At 35.2% G+C, this 23,292-nt stretch overlaps 2 protein-coding genes across 5 annotated transcripts in view; both read right to left on the bottom strand.

Moving 5' to 3' along the window:
• The window catches only part of GABA-B-R1 (gamma-aminobutyric acid type B receptor subunit 1), a 163,837-nt gene that overhangs the window by 41,593 nt on the left and 98,952 nt on the right, over window positions 1–23,292 (bottom strand). The gene's annotated exons all lie outside the window — the stretch shown is intronic.
• On the bottom strand, window positions 10,926–16,816 carry ras (Inosine-5'-monophosphate dehydrogenase ras). Its single transcript, XM_069829682.1, has 2 exons — window positions 12,482–16,816; window positions 10,926–12,448 (listed from the first exon to the last, which is right to left on the bottom strand). The coding sequence occupies exon 1, from the start codon at window positions 16,639–16,641 to the stop codon at window positions 15,082–15,084; it is 1,560 nt and encodes a 519-aa protein (XP_069685783.1). The 5' UTR covers window positions 16,642–16,816; the 3' UTR covers window positions 10,926–12,448; window positions 12,482–15,081.

Below are 23,292 nucleotides of genomic sequence, written 5' to 3'. Positions count from 1 at the left end.
ACTGATGAACTATTAAGTTACTTGAATAAGTAAATAACGACTTCACTGTCTTCACACCTGATTGACTAGTTTCGTGGTTGTTTGCATCGTCCTCTGAATTTCCTAATTTTGTATAAAAATGGTGTGTGATGTGACATTTTTTCTGTCATTTCTGGCTTCACCACACAAAAACACATAAGGTAGCATTAAAATTTTTAAACAAGTTTTTTTCATTGCAGACCTGTGTAATTATATTCCTGATTACTGCCATGAAGAATGTTTCTAAAAGCAAATAACTAAGTCAAAATTCTTTATTTTTTGTTTTAATATACTGTAAGTTCACAAATGTGTCTGAATATAATGTGAGTTACTATGGAATGACTCTAAAAGCCTCTACGTATAAAAGTTCTTACATTTTTTTTTTTAATAGTTTGGTCACCCCTCCATGTTAGGTTTCATAGTATGAATAGCATAGGAATGTCACATACCTGATACACCTCTTTACCTCTTTGTTGTTATCAGTACCTTTATTTCGAAATTTCAACTAATCTGTCTGGTGCTGGTGGTAGAATCACAGTCTACTATATACAGTCACGAAGCTTGGGGTGATTTTTTGCCAACGAGTTGCATTTCTCGCGATAGTTGCTAGCCGCTTGGAGCGCTGTGAGTTCAAGGAACAATAGACTGTGTCACTGCCATCCTGATCTAATAGAGGCCGTAAGGCAGGCCATGTGACTCGCTTAACCCGATCACGAAGGACGGCATTTCAACCATATAAATTAGTTGGAATGCATAAAGAGTAACATATATTTCTCTACAATGTAGTGTAATTGCATTAATAAAATTTAAAACAATGATTAGGGGACACTTCAGACATAATTCCTTGCGAGTTAATGTGTAATATTATTTTTGGTGTGAAAATTACATTGTTCGTATGTGTGATATCTGCCTTCATTTCGATTAAATATTGCGAAATTCTTATACATTCATTTATGCACGATTCAATAATTTTCAGTTGCACCGCACGAATATTTAGATATGTTGAAATTATAGGTTATGTTTACTCTACCAGTTGCCCCTTTCTGTCTAATTTTAGTGGTCTCCAATGCCCTGCCACTACATATGTATGTTATAGGTTATGTTTACTATATTTAACTTATATTCCTATAGTCGCAATTATACATTATAATTAAACATAATATCATGTATGACACCCGTCACATTTTATTTGTCTGTATTTTAATACTACAATTGAGTACTGTATTTATCTACTACCTAAGAGACGAAGTAACACAATCGTACGTACACTAATTTCACAGGAGTGGTATAATACAATCATTTGAATAATAATATGGGACAAAGAGACGTTTGTAGTACTATAAATTGTAAGAAAAATAGGTTAGAGCTATCCTTCTTCCAAAAGATCCAGGAAGGTGAGTTTATAGAATATAATATATATTTTATGAAAATAATATATAAACCTTATGTATTTCATATTTCAATAGTGGAAGGAAGGTGCTAAGAACACGATATCGAAAGTACAATACATTGTATCATCTGCTAGGGAAAGAGTGGCGATAGTAGCGATCCTGGTGGTGAGCAACTATCTATGGATGCATATTTCAACTGTTTACGTTTGCATATTTAAGTATTAAGCTTCGTGACTGTATATAGTAGACTGTGGTAGAATATTAGCTGCCTGTGATCTCTTTAGGTCCAGTGTTCACTCACTAACAAGTTGTATGCAGTAACCGGTGATAGTAACTGAGTAATAAGATGGTTCAGGATAAAATCACATCATATCTTTCGGCATCTTTCTTTAGACTCACAACTTCACTGTAATTTCATGTTTCTTTACTTATTATTTCCAAGCATTTTAACTGAAAAATCTAGAAAATGTACCTGTTAACACATTGAATTTCTACTACAAAACTGTCCATTAAAAATGTCCCATCCCAAAATGCTAAATTCAAACACTGAAAGGACTATAAAAAAAAAAGCTGAACTTTTTGAAGTGCGAAATTTTTAATTTCAAGTTGATAAAATCTATCATCTATAATAATAAGTTGCACCTATGTCCAGATGACTTAGCCAGGTGATTTTGAGCATCCATTTTTATACCAGAGAGTTTTGTTGGCTCACTGTCCCCAGCGAATAGGGATTATAAAGAATGGACACTTCGCGTCGGTACCTTTGATGTAGCCGGACTGATTTCAATGACCTTCAAGCCAGCTAAAGCGTGAGATTCTGCTTTCTGCCTAGAGTTGGCGCTGACATCACACCAGCTAGCAGTCGACACAGCGGAAATATAACACATATAATTAATACATGTAGGTACATTATGTACTCAAATAAAATAAATTGGATCCATAAAATAATAAATCCGTCATTAACTGTAATGTCTAGACTCTAGAGTTCCTTTATAATGAGAGTTGAGACGTTGACCCCAACAACAATTAAAATATGTAATGATTTGATAGCGCTGAAAATGGAAAAACAAAACTCTTACGAGAAGTAAAACCATATACCTATATTATATTATATACAAATATTAAACGAATTCGATCTTAATTTTATAATGTATTATATTATTTTTTAATATAATTTATATCTGAAATATAAAATATTATTATTACAACTAGTTTGTCACTGAGAAATAAGGAAAAGCTGTTAACTTGAATTTATTTGAAGCAAAGCGTTACTGGATTATGCAATAAGGTAGGCAGTTTGGATCCTGTGCCTTAATTCTATTCTCAATTATTAACTTAGCGTATGCTCGATTACACTACCTCTAGCGCTTGAAAATGGAACTAGCCGCTGGCGCACAGAGAAACAAAACACAGGCAAATTAGCTCAGTGTCCATTCTTTATAATCCCTATTCGCTGCTGTCCCTGTTACATAGACATCTATTCTCTGCGGCAAATCTCCTGCATATGACCTTCAATGGCTTCATGGCTCCTACGAGTCAAAACACAGCACTGCCTAATAAAGGAATATCGCTATGAAGGTGGACATTGGCGGTCGGGCATTTATTTAATTCTGAAATTCAGTAGCTTGTCAGATATAAAGAGAATGAATTTCTAAGTTCATACAAAAAAAAAACCGTAATTTTAGTTCAAATCGTTCCCTCTGTACAATTATTACAAAGATACAGGTTATAGCGCAATGTTAGAAGTTACCATATTCTGGAACAAAATTACTATTGTTTAGGTCTGCATCACTCAAGACATGTAGCTATAAGAAAATAAACACATACTAGACATGTGTTTTTATATGTTGCACAAGCAGATCATTTCTCGTTCGTGTGAAGGAATATTTGTTACACCATGCTGTTAAGTAAAGTAAGTAGTAGTCATAGACGAAAGACAAACGTTTTGTGGTAACAGCCAGGCACGACAATTGATAGAGTTCCCCCCCCCCCCCAGCAATCTGTATCTTTTAACAGACAAAATATTGAGTCTTAAGCCTTTCACCAACTGTAAAAGTCTTTTAACTCATCGTAACTCGAAAATCTGTAAAGATTTTGAAAAGTGTCAACTTTTGAAACCAATTTCCATTCTTTCTCAACATCTCTCTCGGTTTGACCCCCCCATTTAAGTGAAAAATAAAAAAGTTTGCCACTTACCAACTTTTGAAGGTGTAAATGTCTATTCTGAACAGATCACATCAAAGTTAGTATTTTTTCCTCACTTTTCAAAAAAGATCTTCATTTCGAATTTTTTTTATACGCTTTCCTTAGACACTGATCATTTGATCAATCACAAAAATTACAGTGCAATTGACTATCATGGGAGTTATGACATGATGAATGTTAATTAAGCCAGAAATTGGTTACCTACTTCCTCTCACTCCGGTATGGCAGTCTCTTTCACACAATTAGCGATATTAAGCCACAGTGATCTTTTATTGGTTCTCGTTATATGCAGGAGATTTTCCACTGAGAATAAGAGTGTATCTGCTGTTAATTTCAATATACAGTTAGTAAACAAACTTGGCATCCCATCGAAATGTGCGACTTGGTTTACTGAACTTTACAGCATTTATTAAGCTTTTTTGTTGATAGTCCTAATAAGAAATAGTATGTGTTTACTAAAATTATTTTTATTAAATGAAATCAACATGATAGTGTAAAAACATTGGTGAGACCTGTTCTCATGTATGGAAGTGAAGCTTGGACCATATGTAAATGTGATGAACACCAAATCACTGCCAATGATATGAAGTTTTTAAGAAGGTCTGCTAGCTATACTAGATTAGATAAGAAAAATATGGATATTTTGAAAGACTTAAATATTGACCCAATTTTAGAGAACATTTAAAATTATATACAGAATTTGAAATCTTACACACTCAGGATGCCTAGAACAAAGGTACCATACCAAGCATTAAATTACCACTAGTGAAAATGGAAATTTAGACACCCTGCATAGAATTGGAATATATCAGTCTCCTAACTGCCCATTGTGCAACTCAAACCAAGAAATGGAATTCGGAACCTCAAAATCTGTGTTTCAGTGGCTGACCATGATAATATCTTTGAAAACTATTGGAGTGCAAGAGGTCAAATGACTTTATTGTCAAATGCCTGGCATTAGAAAACAACATTAAATTACTGCCCTTTAGGAACAAGACCTTTGGGCCGTCAACTGAAACAATGGAGTGGGTCTGTAACAGGCCTCCAGGCTTATTATGTGATAGGAAGAAGACGGAGTGTTAAGGGGTGATATTTCTTGTGAAGTTCGAAGTTATAATCATAGGGTGCTATGCATAGACATTTCGCTAGCCCGCGCTACAAGCGTGCTAAACTAGCCCCGGCTATCGACTGGTTACTTGTACAGGATTCATATCATATCACATCGCTAACACTGGTATATGAATACGAAAAACGTTAGTTCACTGATCATCCACCAGAAGCCCGTGCTAAGAATGTCTATGAATATGACCCTAAGAGAGTTAGTCGTATGTGGCAAAATTTTAATTTCAGAATGAATAAATTGTCTTTATAACATTAATTTAAATGGTCCATTATCATAGTTTTGATAACAATTGCAGTATTATGGAACAAATATTAGACAAACAATGTACATACTAAACTATTAAAGCTGAGGAAAGACTTGTGATAATATACGGGTAGTAAAATAAATTATAATTTTCGATAATTACTGTACTCATACATAATCACTTATTTTCTACTGCGGTTTTCCAAAACACATTGTAACTTGACATAACAGTAGACTGCAACAACTCATCAAAAATACAGCGCCTAATGAGATCCAATGCATTTGAGATTTACAATGTTTCACCTCCACATAACAAATAATTCTCACACTCTTCAGTGGAAATGTGCAAGAAAGCATAATAATTTATATGGTCTATGACAAATATTACGGCGACTTTATGACTCCCACTCTACTAGCATGAGATAATGTCACGTAATTTTAATCCAGATCTTACAGCCAAGACACTGGAACAAATTCCTGGCCATTTTTAAAAATCCACCTCGCCTTGTCGTACATTAAATTTCTTTGACTCTTACTAACCTTTCACTATAATATAATTATGACAATGAAGTAACTCTAAACAAAAATTTATCTGCACATAACTACAGATTTAATTAAAGTTGATACACACATATGCCTTACAAAATAAATACAAATAAAAACACAAAACATAATTCAATTTCGTTGTACAATATGTACTAAAAATGAACAGTAGTTAAATTCCAGAATCATATAATATACCTAGATTTCACATTGGCACTTTTGTGGTCACGTTTTTCACATAACCAAGAGTTAACACAAACAACTTTCGAAAAGATTTGTACTTAATAAGTGACACTGGACATTAAATATTATTCTAAACCTTGAAGGCCTATAAAACTTCAATTTGTAAGTAGAAATACTCTTTGCCAGTTGTATATATGCCACACAAGTAAAATGGTGTTACTCAACATATCACGCTGAAATTTAAATGACCACCATTCTTTAATAGCTTCAACACCTTCACTGTCAGTTCTCTACTGTTCTATGGCTGGGTCATTTACAATGCTTATCTACAGCATACAGCTGTTTGAAACACCAATGATGGAATTCCCTGCTGATGCATCAAGTTATAGCAAATACATACTGTGAGTAAATTAACATGTTCCAATCATATTTGACGAAATATGGTCTATGTACTGTTTATTTCTCACGTACTTAATAGATACAAATGAAGAAGAAAATAGCTGGGGTCCAATTTCAATAAATAATTTTTCTTTTGTACTGTTGAAAGCTTCAAATATCTCGTGTTTCCTCGGAAGTAAGGATATATTATTACATGCACATAGTTACTCAACAAATTGTTATAGGTCTTTGCAGTTAATCTATCACTGTGGCACATCAAACCTCAGAATGTTTTTGGCCTCAATCATACAGCCCTGCAGTATATATTGACTACACCCCAACTCTGGCTACTAGCAACAGGCATCTATAATGAACACCGATCAAAATACCCCTCATTTCTCGTAAAAAACAACAACTGAATAGACTACAGTGGACTTTATGTTGTCAGCAAACAGCTGGATACATTAAGAAGATTGGTTGATAATTTTCTCCCAAGCTTCTGTCTTCCTGGCATAGTCCTATTTGTTCCAGATTCTTTTGCACCTGTCATTGCTATTAATGTTAACAAAATTCTATCCAGTTTAAAAGAAAAAATGTACTTGAAGGACAGACTGACTGACATGACAAAAATCACTTCTTGGCACAAAAAAGCTGAAAACCTGTATTTATGTACAACTCAGTAAATCGAAATTTTTAGCTTTACAACATGCTCCATATCTATACTTCATGGATGCAAAAAGGTATCTGTCGGATAAAGGGGGGAGAGCCATTACTCCTTCCCATTGAAGGCTTTAAGGAACCAACCTGGACAAATACCCAATGTCCCATCCCTACCTTCCCGTGGTGCAGCTGTTAGTAAGCATAATTTTACAAGCTGAACTAAAGGGAGGGGCTACTCATCAATTAGCACTGGTCAGCTTGATGAGTTAATGACTGAATTTGGTATAATTTTCCTCTATTCAATACCTAATTCCTTCTTTACCCTTTCCTATCCAGTCCTCTGACTGAACTCTTACTTTCTTCGAGGCCTAGGGGTTCATTTCCCTTTCCTTCCTCCTCTTTCTACTTTTCTGTTCCTAGTGCTGACCTGCTATGGCACTAAAATCGTCCTCCAGTGGCTTAAGGAGGGAAAGCTGGTGATCAACAAGATCTCCCAGCTAGGTCCCGTCGACCAACAGCAGGTGTGGTCCTCCAGACATTCTGAGGGTTGTGTGTGGATGAAGTAGCCACCAAAACGTTAAAATATGGTGTTCACTTAAATCGGCTACAACTTGCCATTTTTTGCCCATTGTGCAACTCAAACCAAGAACTGGATTCGGAACACCTCAAAATGTGTGCTTCAGTGGCTGGTCATGATATCTTTGAAAAATATTGAAGTGCAAGAGGTCAAATGACTTTATTGTCAAACGCCTGGCATTAGAAAACAACAACATATCTATACTTCATATAACGAAAAAGTATAAAAATGGGTTTGAAAGTAGAGCATATCTATTACAGTGCACTTCTATTTAATCATGAACTGTAAGCCACAATCTTCGCATTGCCAACAGAAAATTATATTCTTTGTATTATTATACTTCAATAAACTTTTTTTTCTGTGATAATACGTACTTAGTTTCAATAAACCGAAATTTAAATAAGCAGAACATCAATAAGAATGTCTTCTCCTTCATTACTGCTTATAGCACATAAGTTACAGGAGATAGAGTTTATAGTTTGTAGTTATCATTTGTACTGAGACATCTCTACAACTATTCCCAAGGCATAAGCTATCCAGGTATCTTTTATTTTTTTTTAATTGGGTTATTTTACGACGCTGTATCAACATCTAGGTTATTTAGCGTCTGAATGAAATGGTGATAATGCTGGTAAAATGAGTCCGGGGTCCAGCACCGAAAGTTACCCAGCATTTGCTTGTATTGGGTTGAGGGAAAACCCCGAAAAAAACCTCAACCAGGTAACTTGTCCCGACCGGGATTCGAACCCGGGCCACCTGGTTTCGCAGCCAGATGCGCTGACAGTTACTCCACAGGTGTGGACTCCACGTATCAGTCAGAAAACAGAGTGGCAGCAGACAAATAGTTAATTCAGAATCGGAGAAAATTGGAATCCACTGCTCATAAATAGCATGGGAGAAGAAAGCTGAACTGAGTGATGCAAAGGATGAGTTTCAAGGCAGTGCAATCTAGAATGCCAAACTGGAGAATATTTTAGAAAAAGAAAATCTGACACGACACTGAAACAAGTCACTAATACCAGGTGGCTATGCTATCATAAGCTACTGGTGTAAAGTTCAATCTCATAACTGATTAATAATTGAGTGGAGTGTGCACGAATAGAGTTCTGTTCATTCTGCTGTATTTGCCCAGCAAGTGATTTCAATCTTTGTAATGTGGCCTACCACAAAAGTTATTAGACAGCACAAACATTGTGTATTAGTACTGTCTTCCTCTGACGAGTTTAGCGCTGGACCTGAGGTATTCTTGCCATCGGTGCGGGGGGGTTGCAGGTATATTCATTTGTTGCTACAGCCAAGCCGAGCCGAGCGGAGTGGGAAGTATTAATCATCCAAAAATATGCAGTCTTCAGTTTGTAGTAGTGTGTGTGTGAATATTTCATATACATATTGTTTACCCAGGCAATATGGTTTTGTTATTAATATATTAAATATATTGTTGCAATTTTTGCTCAAACATCTCCCTGATGTTAGCTATGTTAATATTATATGAATTACTCATATTAAATATTTCACCGCTACAAGTCATTTTTAAGGAAACATGCTGTGGAAAAGTTTTTGATTTATTCTATTGGAATTTTAGAATATGTGTGATTGGTATCGTGAAAAACAGATTCCTGTAATGTCATGCGAAAATCATTTGTTGGCGATATCTTAAAATACAAATCAAGTAGTTTTACTTCTCAAGTGAGTTCAGCAGTACAGTATATTTAAATTGATTACTTTACAAATTTAATTCATTTCCACTAATCACTAAATTTTATAGTATGATTCTTCTTTTCATTTATATTATTGTAGTTGTATTATGATTTTTCTTTTGATTTGTTTTATTGTATTTGTATTTCTGGTGGTGTGATGGCCTTAACTTCACCAGAATAAATAAATAAAATTTTCTACAATACTTTCCTTCTCTGAAAACATAAGTACGAATGGTTGTATCTTTAGAAAACTAACGTTAGAAAACTAATAGGCATATTGCTCTCGTAAAGTGGGCGAATGTTTTCAGTATGATTGTACTTCCTTCCAGACTGCCGCTGTCACTGTCCCCTCCCACTCCAGTACCGCGCTAGACTAGTCGGAACCGCATTCCTCTCAGCACTATACTCCTCAGAGGATGACAGTAGTTCACAGCTCTTAACAACACATTAATGCTCAATATAAATCAACTTAAAAACAGATGACTTTGTAGGAATTTCAAGTTTAGCTGCTGAGGAGTGGATGTAAATATAAGTGTACCACTAAAACAAAATCTCGAGGCAACAAGCTCACATTTCTAACACAAAGTATTACTCAAATTCTACTTCTATCATCATTGCAACATGTCATAATGTTCACCTGCCATTACAGAATTTGAAATCAACAATTACGTACTATTGAGCAGCCATCAATTCGAAATGCAAATTCACCAACTTACAGAGGTGTGAAAATTATTAGAATAATCTTAATTTTAAAGGTTTTTTAATAGTTCCTTCACAAATATTAATTGAAATGATGAATATTGGTATATATTACTATACTGATGTAGGATATATTTACTACTAACAATGCCGGAAAGCATTGTTGTACATTGGTATTTTTCTTATTTTACAATTTTTATGGGAATTAAGAAATTATTATATTATGTTGGCGGAATTGGAAACATAAAAAATTATATGACAAAACAGATGTATACGTTCATTTGAACCTTCACAACAATGTAAACGCAAAGAACAATTTGTTTAAAGCATTTGTTATTTAATTTTTTATCTTTCCAATTCCGTCAACATAATATAATAATTTCTGAATTCCCATAACAATTGTAAAATAAGAAAAATACCAATGTACAACAATGCTTTCCGGCATTGTTAGTAGTAAATATATCCTACATCAGTATAGTAATATTATATACCAATATTCATCAATTCAATGAATATTTGTGAAGGAACTATTAAAAAAACCTTTAAAATTAAGATTATTCTAATAATTTTCACACCTCTGTACTACTAACGTGTCATTAAGCAATTTGGAGTTACTAATAAAATGCTGAAGTCAGTAATTATGAACATGAAATTGCTTACAGACTACTTTAAACTTATTTATATAAGCTATGGACACATCTTTCAACATCAATATCTCTAAATCTCTAATTTTAAATTGAATATTTATTAAGATTTTTTTTCTTATGTTGCCTATTCAGCTGTATGCAAGATACACGGATGTAATGTTTGAATGAAAGCAAAACAAATTATAAACTTAAAAAAATCATGTTCTACCCTTCTCTGCTACTCAGGATATTACTATTAATTCACGAACCTATCCTTGAGACACAAAATGCAGAATGTCCACGAACCTATCCTTGAGACACAAAATGCAGAATGTCCAAGTAGTTCTAGAAGTAAGTAACCAAATCTCTAACAACAGAATCAGAAACTTAAAAGCTGCCCATAATTATATCACACATTTGGTCCCGATGGGTGGTTGGCAAGGACTAGGAAGAAATGAAAATGCTGATAAGTTTCCTACTGTCCACAAATAATATTAAATATATAAAAATATTTCATAACTGAATAGTCCAACTCCAGCAAGTCATATGAAGGGTATAATTCTACGAACAGAAAGAAATATATTTAAACAATACTGTAAAGAAATTCTTTATTAAAATACACTATTTTTATGCAGTAAGTATCAATACTTGTTCCTTTCCATATGATCACTTTTCATTGTACTCTCTTCCTTTACGGTATATATTTGTATAAAAAAGTCAAAAAATATGTCCATTGTTTATTATTCCATTCCTTTCACAACAAAATTATCACTTGTGAAAAATCTCCCCCTTCATAGCATTTCCTTAGCCACAAAAATATCAGATAAAAGAAAACCATTTTCAATAGATATTCCTTGTAAACATACTCAATAAATATAACAATATTCTTGAATGATATATATTAAATATCTAATCACATGTTATGGAACACCATACAAGACATGTGGTAGAGGACAAGATGGCTATGAAGGCTTTCCCAGAGGCATAACAAAACACGTGCAATAACAGCTGACCTAATGAGATTATGAATGAACAGCGAGACCATATGAACGCCTCTGGTGAAAGTCATAATGAACATTTGGATATTTCTGTACAAGAGCACTACCAAAGGTATGCAGATTTATTTACATACATCCCTTTTATTAGATGTATATGTACCAAAAACCAAAGAAAAACTGAGGGGGCAACATCAATTTGGGACCGAAAATCCACTACTTCGTCTTCAATCTTCTTGCCTAAACATCCTAAGCACGCCATGTTTGTAACTGAATTACTCGTGGAATGCATTTCCTCCAGCTGTATGTTGCAACATTGACAGTACATGAATTCATTCCATGGTCCTTCGAAGAATTACCCTCGGACCTTCAATATGTTTATATGAACATCGGTGTATTCAATTAAAATATTTCCCACTAAAAATTTTCCTCTGGACCAAAAAAAGACCTTCATACGAATTGTGTTATCAGTCCCTTCAATGTATTCCTATTACGATTTACGTTGGCAACAATGTCCATTGCTTTTGGGTAAGATTTTCAACTGTTTCCCAACTAGCCTTCACACAAAGGAGATATTGCAACATCGATGAGTTCTGGCATAGATTCAAAAAGAAATGAATACATTAAATTGTGTGCAATAAAACATAGCGAGTACTCAGGGAAGAGAAAAGATAAAGGAAACAGAGAAAGAAGAGACGAGAAGTAGGAGAAGAGCAGACAGAAGTATGAACGTGGAGATACATAGGTTGGATAAAAAGTAATGGCAACACTGCTGTCACGTGACGATGGTGCGTTCGAGAGCTGCCAGCTGTGTGGACATGAACAAGGACTGTTAGATGAGTTAGTGCAGCCAGCGGCGACAGTACTCTCTCAATCTACTGCAGTGTGTAGAACGTTGACTTTCATAGGGATAGTGCGAGCGCCCTAAGACCACGTTTACAAAACTAGAGCAACGTTCCGGGATCAAAATTGAAGTGACACGAGGTCGTAGTGCACAAGAATGTTTTCAGGGACTGCATGAAGCATGTGCCGATGCAGCGTTGCCATAATCACACAGTGGCACGATGGGTTAAAGCGTTCTGGGAAGGCAGGGATGCCGTTCAGGACAACCTCCGTACAGGACAACCCCGCGTGGAGGACAACACAGTTCAACTCCTTGCTTCCCTGTTGGATGCTGACCACCGATGGACTGCGCGTGAGTTAGCAGCAGAAGTCGGAGTATGTCACAAAACTGTGCTCCACATTCTGCAAGGCATTCTGGGTTACCGCAGTTTAACAAGCAACGGCACCGCTATTCAGTCGCACAGGCCTTGTTGGACCTGTACCAAAGGAAAGATAACGAATTTCTTGGACGAATCGTCGCTATGGACGAAACCTGGGCTCGCTCATACGAACCAACCAAACTTGAAACGTCAATCAAATTAATGGAAGCATCCAGGTTCTTCTCGACCGAAGAAAGTGCGCCCTACACAAAGTGCTGTGAAAGAGATGTTCATTGTGGCGTATGACATTGATGGGATAATACTGCACCACACTGTACCTCCAAGGCAGACGGAAAACGTGCACTACTGGAACATCCACCGTACTCACCCGATATGATCCATGCGATTACGATCTTTTCACCAAAGTGAAAGAACCACTGCGAGGGACCCGGTACAATACCAGAGATGAACTTATCCATGCTTTAGGGCGGTCAATTCGGAACATCAACAAACATGGACCGCTGTTGGTGTACGACACCTTCCAAACATTTGGCAAAAGGCAATAAATAAGGGGGGCGACTATATAGAAGGTACGTAAATGTTGTACCCCTGTGAATAAAGCCATGTCAGAAATATCGAACTGTTGCCATTACTTTTTATTCAACCTTAGTACATTAATGCCATCTGTGTTGTGAGCTATTTATTATTTCAATCATTAGATGTCACTTTGCCAAGCAAAACCCTCTCCCTCCCAAGCTTTGGCAGGAAGACATTTCTATTGCCTTCCTTTGGTAGCATTCTTGTACAGAATTACCAAAATTTGAGATTTTACGGTCATGAACACAAATATGTCACAGGACTATACTATTTTGTGTAGTTATGTAACACTGGAACACAATGCTGGCCAACATGCCTGATGACGTGCCATGATGCGAATCACCGTCCTTTATGACTAGTCAAGAAACTGCTAAAAAATTTGGCAAGGAAACTACATGTATATCATACATAGAAGACTAAGCAACAGCCACGTTTCAAAATTTTAACCAATATTACAATACTCCATCATAATACTATAAAGTAAATATAATTAATTGAATCTTCGATCTCGCTATGCATCACGCAAAGCCTATCTGATTTACACTGTGCTTCTTAATTGATCAAATGAAAATGACAGATGGAATAATTTCACAAATTATGTAAATATATCACGTTTAATAACACTTAACAGCCTAAATATCTCGCACTCGTATCTCAGTCCGTTACTATCTCACAATTCTGAATATATCCAGCAGAGGGCTATCAAAATCGGTGTCAGTGTTGTAAATATCTGGCAAAAAAAAAAAAAACCACTCAAAATAGGTTAGGTTTGGTTTGTTCAGGCTTTTGATATGCGAGTAGGTAGGTAGATTTCCCTGGACCACAGTGAAGAAAGGAATGCTTTCATAAGGTACGATTATCGAAGATTTACACTTAGCATCCGTTTACCAGCATAGTGCAAAACAATTATGGTACCACTGGGCAATGTGATTAGTCTGAATAAATTATCCGTCGAATAGGCCTATATAAAAATGGTGGTTTTTCTACAGCACGTGACACTGAAGGTTTTTTGACGAATAATAGTGGAAAATTTGTCTAATTTTCAGAGGGAAGGTAGTTTGCAATGTGAAGCATTCATATAGGATATCAGTTGACTTGTAAACATTAGAAAATAGTTAAAAATTGAAAATAATTCACCAATGTCCGTAACCTAAAAGCGATTATTTATGAAATATGTATGAAATAAAGAAGTAGAACACTTTAAAATGAAAGCGAAACGCACATTTCACTTCAATTTATTATATACAAGAGACATCAAAAGCCTAATCTAACTTAACCTGTCAGAGATTCGTACATGTAAGGCATATTAAAAGCCTGAACTAACCTAACCTGTAAGAGATTCGTATATGCAAGGCATACGAAAAGTTTAAATTAATCTGTCACAGTTCTCGCACCGTAAAACTTATTCTCATCTTTTGAAGCACTGGGGTAGTTTCGAGACTTCTGGATATCTAAGAGCTTAACTCATATCTATCGTTGATGATTGGCAACTTAGAAGAAATGGAAGTTGGAAGCTTCAGTGTCGCGTGCTATAGAAGGGCAAAGAAGATATTTGGGGCAGGTTGGGTGGGTTTATAGCATTCATAGTGTCTCTAGGGTGTTACAATTTAGCGATGATTTAAGTAAATTCCTTTCTGTCACGTGTTGTGTAGCGTGATCGAAGATTCACCTATACTTAACCCGAAGTTATAGAGAACATTCATCTACGGTACTCTATCTACTTTTAAGACATTTAAGTATAAAAAAAAATAATTTAGGCTGTAAGAGTTCAGATGATAAGCACCATACTACTTCACCAATAATATGTGCCCCATATATTGTGTAACCTGCACAATGTTTCCACGGTCCTGTATCATTTGTACACCTGTGAGGCATCCTGGAAGATAGCAATATCCACTATAGACATCTTGTTAGGTGATACGCACTGTAGGCCATTGATTCTATTCAAAATAACCGCTTCTCGTATGAAAACAGGCCATGAACATTCCCTTCGATCTGGGCAGACTGAGTCCTGCGTTCGAACTTCAGCTCTCCGGAATACATCATGGAACGCAGAATCGACAAACTTCGAGCACCTATATCTTGACAGCCATGTCGTAAACCACACTGCAGATACGGTAGAAAACGCAACACCGAACCTTTATCTACGATCGAACCACTCACACCTTGTGCCACCTTCATTTTGTCATTTTCATTATGAAAGTAACGGTTCATCGCTGCACCTTTGGCATCTTTACGAGACATGGCTTCCAAACTACCCATACCGCGGTACTTCTTCACACGAACACCATCACAAAAGAAATATTCACCGGGGGCTTCCGAAGTCCCAGCCACAAGGGAACCCATCATTGCTGTAGAAGCACCAAGAGATAGTGCTTTAAGAACATGGCCGACGGACTGAATACCACCATCTGCGATAACCGGCACACCGAAGCGACGGGCATATTCTGCTACTCTATACACTGCTGTGCCTTGAGGGCGTCCTACGGCCATCACTTCTTGAGTGATGCATATAGATCCACTTCCCATACCGACACGTAAAGCATCAACGCCGGCATCTATCAGATTCTTTGCTTGGGCTGCAGTCACCACATTTCCACCGATCACTTGAAGTTCTGGATATGTTTGCTTGATATAACGAATCATATCAATCTGGTAAACAGAGTTACCCTGCGACGAATCCAGCAGCACCACATCCACACCTGCCTGCGACAGTAACTGCAGCCGGCGTTTGTCTTCCTCACGTGTACCGATGGCTGCGCCTACAAGAAGCTGTTTATTCTCATCTTTTGAAGCATTTGGGTAGTTCCGAGACTTCTGGAGATCTGTACGAGCAATAAGAGCTACTAACTCATCTCTGTCGTTGATGATTGGCAACTTTCCTTTCTTTGACTTCTCCAAAATACTGTTGGCTTCTTGAAGGGTAACATTGGATGATGCTGTAACTAGATCTTCAAACTTTGTCATTACGGCTTCTAATTTAAGACTACTATCTTTGGATTCTTCCAAAAAATCTATATCTCGTGATGTTACAATACCCACTAATTTTCCACCTAGTTTTCCACTGTCTGTAACAGGAATTCCACAAAATCCATGTTCTTTTTTCACGTGAAACACGTCACCAACTGTATGCTTTGGACTAAGAACTACTGGATCTCGAATAAAACCTTGTTTATACTTCTTCACTTTATGCACTTCGTTCGCTTGATATTCTGGGGTACAATTATGATGTATCATACCAATACCACCACACAATGCCATTGCTATTGCCATGTCAGATTCGGTGACAGTATCCATTGGTGAAGAAACTAGTGGTGCTTTTAATGTAATTTTCTTCGTAAGGGCTGAGGTGAGATCCACTTCATCTGCGGTAAAATCAATGAAACCAGGCAAAATGATGAAATCGTTGTACGTCAATCCATCGCCGTTCGCAAATAACTGAGCACCTGTTAAACCGTCTTCAGGGACATAACCCGTACCTCCACAAATCAAATAATCAGCCATTACCGTATAACGAAACAAGAGAATTATACAAGCTACAACTTAAGTACTCGATAACTAGCACGTGCAACTTCGTCTAATATTGCAAAATGTGTAACGCACTCCTCTTCCTGCAAAGCGTAGTACAGAAAGGCCTACGAAGCTTCACTACCACGACTTTTTACAGCGTGGAACATGCCACTAGGTAGAGGAGGGGGGTATGGTATAGGAAGGGGAAGATTTTCCCAAGTCATGACATCACGGCCACATTGATTCCTGAGACCGCAACCATACAAAGCTATGAAGTAACCATGACATTTACGATATTTTTTATGAAATAAAAGGATTTACTTGAACACTAAATGCATTATACATACGATACAATATTATGTTAACCGACTTTACGATCCGGTATACTGCACTGGACTCCGTACGGAATATCGTGACGTACAAACAAGTATTGACCCGATTGCAATGAGATTGCCCGGGGAAGGTTTGGCGGGTTGACTACGCCATACGTATACAATCGTAGAAATTTGTCTTTCAATTTTAACCACAGTATTTTAGATGGAAATGTTACACAATTTATTTAAACAAAATAAAAACGCTATAATAAGATATTAGGAGTATCGAATTGGAATTTAATGGGACTTAAAATTTAATAAGGTTTACCAGTACCTATCAGAATTTGCAATCTAATTTTTAAAAATGCATTATCTCGCAAGAAAGAAAGAAACGTTTAATGTGTACGCTATTTTTATATAAAATTGTGCGTAATATTAATATTCAATTTCTTATCAACATGATGTGATTTTATTACGGTATTTATACTTTCTGAAACCGGCAAAAAAGGTAAAACATGTTTTTAAAAAAGTTCCTTCTTTCGCTTCCATAATCTTAGAATACAAATGGCATTGAAATGACGTCAATTCCCGTTGACCAATCGTTGACGTTTATCAGATTTGGTTGTCATGGCAACCTAACCATACACTACGTTTAATTTAATTAATTAATTTTTTAATCGACTAAACTTCAATCTACATAACTAAGTACCGGTACATTTAATTTTATTTGTAACGCATTTTGTCGTTGCTTAACTTCATGATTTAATTAAAGCAATATCGACTATAGAATTAACCACCTATAGACGAATTAAGATATATGGATCATATAAGGAAACGAAGAGGAAGACAGAAAATAGGAAAGATTGGAGAAAGCTGGGTTTGCAGTGAAAGACCTGCCACTGGGCAGAACACTAAATGAATAAATGAATTGAAACCATTGTTAATATCTCTATACTGTACTGATCTATTCACTAGTTTACTTATTAAGTTTATAGTTTCGAATCACGAGCAAAGGATAGGGGATGGTAAAAAATACGGTACTAATCTACGGTAATTTTAAGCAACAATGTTTAGCAACTAATTCACTCATTATTGTTAATTATATTATCGTTTTCAAACATTCAATAGACTATCCCTACCAGTATCTACAACTTTATTTTCTGGCGGCATATTTATAATTGTCATTAAATCATAAAAGTTAATTAATTAATTCATCTGTCGACATGTACACTTTCAAGATTACAAGCGCAGAAATAATACGCTATTAAAGTATTGCACTGCTTAATAGAATAAAATTACCGGTACCCAAAATTTGCGCGATGTGAATATAAAACTGAGTAGTAAAATAAAAACGATAAGTAAGGGTATGCAACTTAGATCATTAATTCTTTAGCAACGTGAAGAATTCATAAAAATAATCAGTTACTGCTTTAATAGAAGATGAAACATTTCTTGTATCTAACGCAACATAAATTCAACTTGTAATTAAAGATAAAAATTATATTGAAACAAATATTTTAAATGGAATCTTCAGTCATTATAGACCTATACTGCTCTCATTCCAAATATTAAAATTTTATCTATGTTTATTTTTTTAATATTATGCCAGTAATGAAAAGTTTAAAGCTCCAATTTTAAATAAGCTTACCACTAAATCCTCTAATTATTATAATGTGAGTAGGTAATTATATCAGTCTGTAGTGGGTAAACACAATAATTCCATCTTTCTACTTAGAATATGACATAAAATCTAATTAGTTCTAGTTTCATAGTTTCAACGACGACGACGACGATGATGATGGTGGTGATGATGATGATGATGATAATAATAATAATAATAATAATAATAATAATAATAATAATGTGGCATATGAGTGTATCAACTTTTAAGTAGTGTCATGTTGACAACCAAGTTTTTCACTTTCTTTATATCTTCAACTGTTCTAAAAACTCAAAATATAGCCTAAATCGCAATTTACTTTCAAGATTTGAGCACTATGACCCACTCCTGTGAGGATTATACAACAATCTATTATTAAAACATGTAACAAAATTGTTAAACTTTTAAAATAGATCGATCTGCTAGAAACTGCTTGCAATGTAACAATCCAGTGTAAGATGGTCATCAGATCAGTTTAACACATATCTACAATATTATACATTGCTTTGATTGTCAATGCTATGAACGTGCGTATGAAACAGATCTGCACAGTGCATATATCTGCAGTTCTAGTATGTAACAAACTAATATTAAAATAATGAAATTAGAACAACCTTCACACCTTAACGCATAACTGAACTAAATAAGTTTTATCAGAGGTAGGAGCAAAACTTGTTTAATAAATATTTTGAGAATCTGAAATACAAACCTTATACATAGTAAAGTGACATCAAAAACTTTTTCCTTGCATTTTTAACTATGTCCTGATTGTACCTATGCAGTGTAAAATATTACCATGGCAACTAAAAGCAAAGCCTGCATGGTACAGTCAAAAAACAAAGTACAATAAAAATGTAAGGAAAACGTTTTTGATGTCACATTGTAAATTGAAGTCATCTAACACACGGTGGAAATACAATCTTATAAAATGATTATGCAGCAGTGAAAAGCTTCTCGTGTCTTATTTCTACACACTTTGTTTCATATAACTTACAAGGCATATTGCACTGTGAAGTGGTCAAAACGGGAACTAGTGGTCAGCAACTTTGTTCAAATGAACACACATTCATGTTCATAAACCCTGCATATATAATATGTAATATTTATGGCTTAAAACTTCAAATTAAATTCAGAATAAAGTTATATATTCATAAATAACTAAAGTTTAGATAATAACTGGAAATGGCCAAGTATCTAAGCTACAGACACTCCATAAACAATGGAATAGATACAAATACCCCGTGTTCAATGTTTTGAATACGAGTTTCCAACCCATGTTTTTACATTCACGACATCACAGCCTAACCAAAGACAAAGGATTTCACTGATTTAATAATTTGTGGCGTTTCAAATTTTATCAGAGTATCACACTTAATATTCTAATTTTTTTAATTATGGCTGTTTTTAAAACATGTATTATTTTGTCACGTGAACAAAAAAATACTGAATTTACTTGTTAACAATTCTGAGAAGGCTTTGTCGACGAATTTGCTGGAATTGTGGCCAGAAATTCATTCACGCAATGATCAACATCATAATTCATAACATACTACCCACCAACTAGAACTTCTGTGGTTAATTAAGTTTCAAGAATAAATTCTTAATGTTCTATTGTAACATTAATTTCGCCTTTAAGAAATATTTAAAAAATTAAATGAAGTTTGGCTGTAATACTAACAAGGATTACATTTTATTTCATGTTTTTAATACACAGCTACATTCATTTGTTGACAAAACAAAAGAATAACACTTCATGTCAACAACAGACATGGCCTGCATCGTTTATCTTTAGGTTTGTTCCAGCACAGTTTAGAATCGATTCTGAACTGCCTGCTCATTCGCAGTAGCTCAATGTGCATTCCAACAAGACTAGAACTGATTCCGAGCCGATTCTGAACTTATTGAGGTAGACAGGATTATTATAGATAGTGATTTAATCATGAAGATAGTGAAAAATCATGGAGAGACGTTAAATTACTGAAGGCGAAAGTATATGATCAGTCCAAGCCAATTAGATTTAGAAACTACTGATAGTTCAGTACGGTAACACATTTGACAGCATCTCAGATCAATCTATCACATTGTTAGAAGCGATTATGATGACCATTTTACTCATTTAATGTACACCAATAACGTTTAAGAATTTTTTGAAGCATCATTCTGCTATTAACAACTCGTTATTACTGAACAGACATAAGAACTGGTGTGCAGTGGATTTTTTGTTTATGTGCTCGATTATTGTTAGCTGAAAGCAATGAAGAGTTTCCACAATTTAATTTTGAAAACTGTTTATTTAATAATTGTGTATTTATATGAATTTCAATTTGTAACTCATGTTTGGTTACATAGACTGTGTATTCTACTGTTAATATATTTTGTTTCACCATATAAAACTTTTACCAGTAAGGTAGGTCATGTAACAACAATTACATTATCTAGTTGCAATGACCAAGTTCTCAAGAGTGTAAGCACAGCCATTTTAAGATGCTGTGATGTAAGTAATTAATATAGAGTGAGGCAAAAGTCGGGTTACATAGGAAATATTATCCATTTTCCTTCTATTGCAGTGATAAAGGATGTAGGTAATTTCTCATTTTTAAATCGAAGTATAAATGATTGGAATGATCTACCTGCAGTGGTCTTTGAGGACTGCCCTTTCTTAAGGAGATTAAAAAATAACTTAAAAAGTTGTACATAAAGTGTAAATGTTACATTACTTAGGTGACATGTATTTAATTAGCCTGACGAGTTATTCCCTTGGTTTGAATTGTAAATTAGTTTAAAATAGCTTGTAAGAGGTTCTTAGATTAGCAATTTTAAGTTAATATAGCTCATAAGTATGATTCTATGGAATAATATGGGTGTAATTGTTTGTTTTATTTGAAGTGTTGTATCAAGTATCAGTGAAGCGTATTGTGTCAATGAAGTTTGGTTTACAGCGGCAGTGAATAGTTTCGATCAGTGAAAATTTATAGTGCCAGTGAAATTTGTTCTATAGTGTCAGTGAAACGTGTCATAGTGCCAGTGCAGTGAGTAAGATGAGAGTGAAGTGAAATAATATCAGTACCAAAATAATATACATGTGCATGTCATATTTTTATGTGCATATATGTAGATTGTAATGTAAAATTAGATCCACTTATTAACTAGGTTATTTAACTATTATTATTAGTAGTAATTATTGTGTATAATTAAGTTACCACTGCACACAGCCCTGAAGTATATATTGACTACACCCCACCTCTGGCTACTAGCAACAGGCATCTATAATGAACACCGATCAAAATACCCCTCACTTCTCATGAAAAACAAAAATTGAATAGACTACGGTGGACTTTATGTTGTCAGCAAACAGCTGGATACATTAAGAAGATTGATAATTGAAGTTACCACTGCCACCGGGTGTTTGCCCATTTGCAGTGAAATACATAGTAAATATATACGAGTACAAATAGTTATCATAAATGCCACTCGAGATTTTGAGTTTCCATACATTAATTTATTTAAAACTGACGTCCGTAAATTTATTGGTACCTGGTGAAAACTTTCTATATATGTTCCATATACTTATGAAAGTGTACAATTATTTTTGTATCCCCGTAACATGCCTTGAAGGCACTTGGGGGCATGGAGGTAGAGCCCCATGCTTTCCATGACCTCAGCACTAGAATGAGGTGGTGTGGTCGGCACCACGCTCTGGCGGCCTTTTACCCCCGGGAAAGACCCGGTACTCAATTTTATAGGAGGCTGAGTGAACCTCGGGCTGTTCTGAAAGTTTGGCAACGACCTTCCAGTCCGTAGCCAGCTGCTCTACCAACTGAGCTACCCGGCTGCCAGTGTACAATTATAATACTTTAAAATTACGTAGAGTTATTTACGACGCCATGTTCCTTCATTCAACTGTAAATTAATGTAATTGTAATCAGTTAATCACTCTAGTCGAATTTGCAGTTCCTAATTATAGTAATAGAATAAATAAAACCTTTTTTTAAGGTCCCAGACAAATTACAGTACAAACAATACCATATATAGAAGTTGTTACTATTATAATAAGTATTTTAACAATTGTGATATTTTTAGTTCTAGAAGTACATTTATATCTGCCACAGTACAAAAAGCCCAATCTATATGCAATTTAGTTTAATTTAATTTGTGTAAGTTTTTTTTTTTAATTGCTACCTATTTGTTATTTGTAAGTAGTTTACCCTTATTGTTGTTGGGCAAACTATGAAAACTAAATAAATTAATAAATAAATAAAAAAAATAACAGGCTGTAACACTGGTATTTTCATCATTACAAGTGTGGCAATGCCAAACTTTCAGAACGGCCCCGAGGTTCACTCAGCCTCCTATAAAAACTGAGTACCGGGTCTTTCCCGGGGGTAAAAGGCGGCCAGAGCGTGGTGCCGACCACACCACCTCATTCTAGTGCCGAGGTCATGGAAAGCATGGGGCTCTACCTCCATGCCCCCCAAATGCCTTCATGGCATGTTACGGGGATACCTTTACAAGTGTGGCAAATCTAAGAGGAAAGTTATAAGACAATGAAAACATAACATGAATCAAGACCAAGCTCAATTTGTTTCCCTATCTAAGAAACTCGGCCATTTGTACGTGTATTTAAAATAAAATCCTGAAATATGTAATATTTGAAATGAGCAAAATAATTAC

This window comes from Periplaneta americana, chromosome 6, assembly GCF_040183065.1.
Source record: "Periplaneta americana isolate PAMFEO1 chromosome 6, P.americana_PAMFEO1_priV1, whole genome shotgun sequence".
Taxonomy (NCBI): domain Eukaryota; kingdom Metazoa; phylum Arthropoda; class Insecta; order Blattodea; family Blattidae; genus Periplaneta; species Periplaneta americana.
This window is presented reverse-complemented; position numbering and strand designations above follow the sequence as displayed.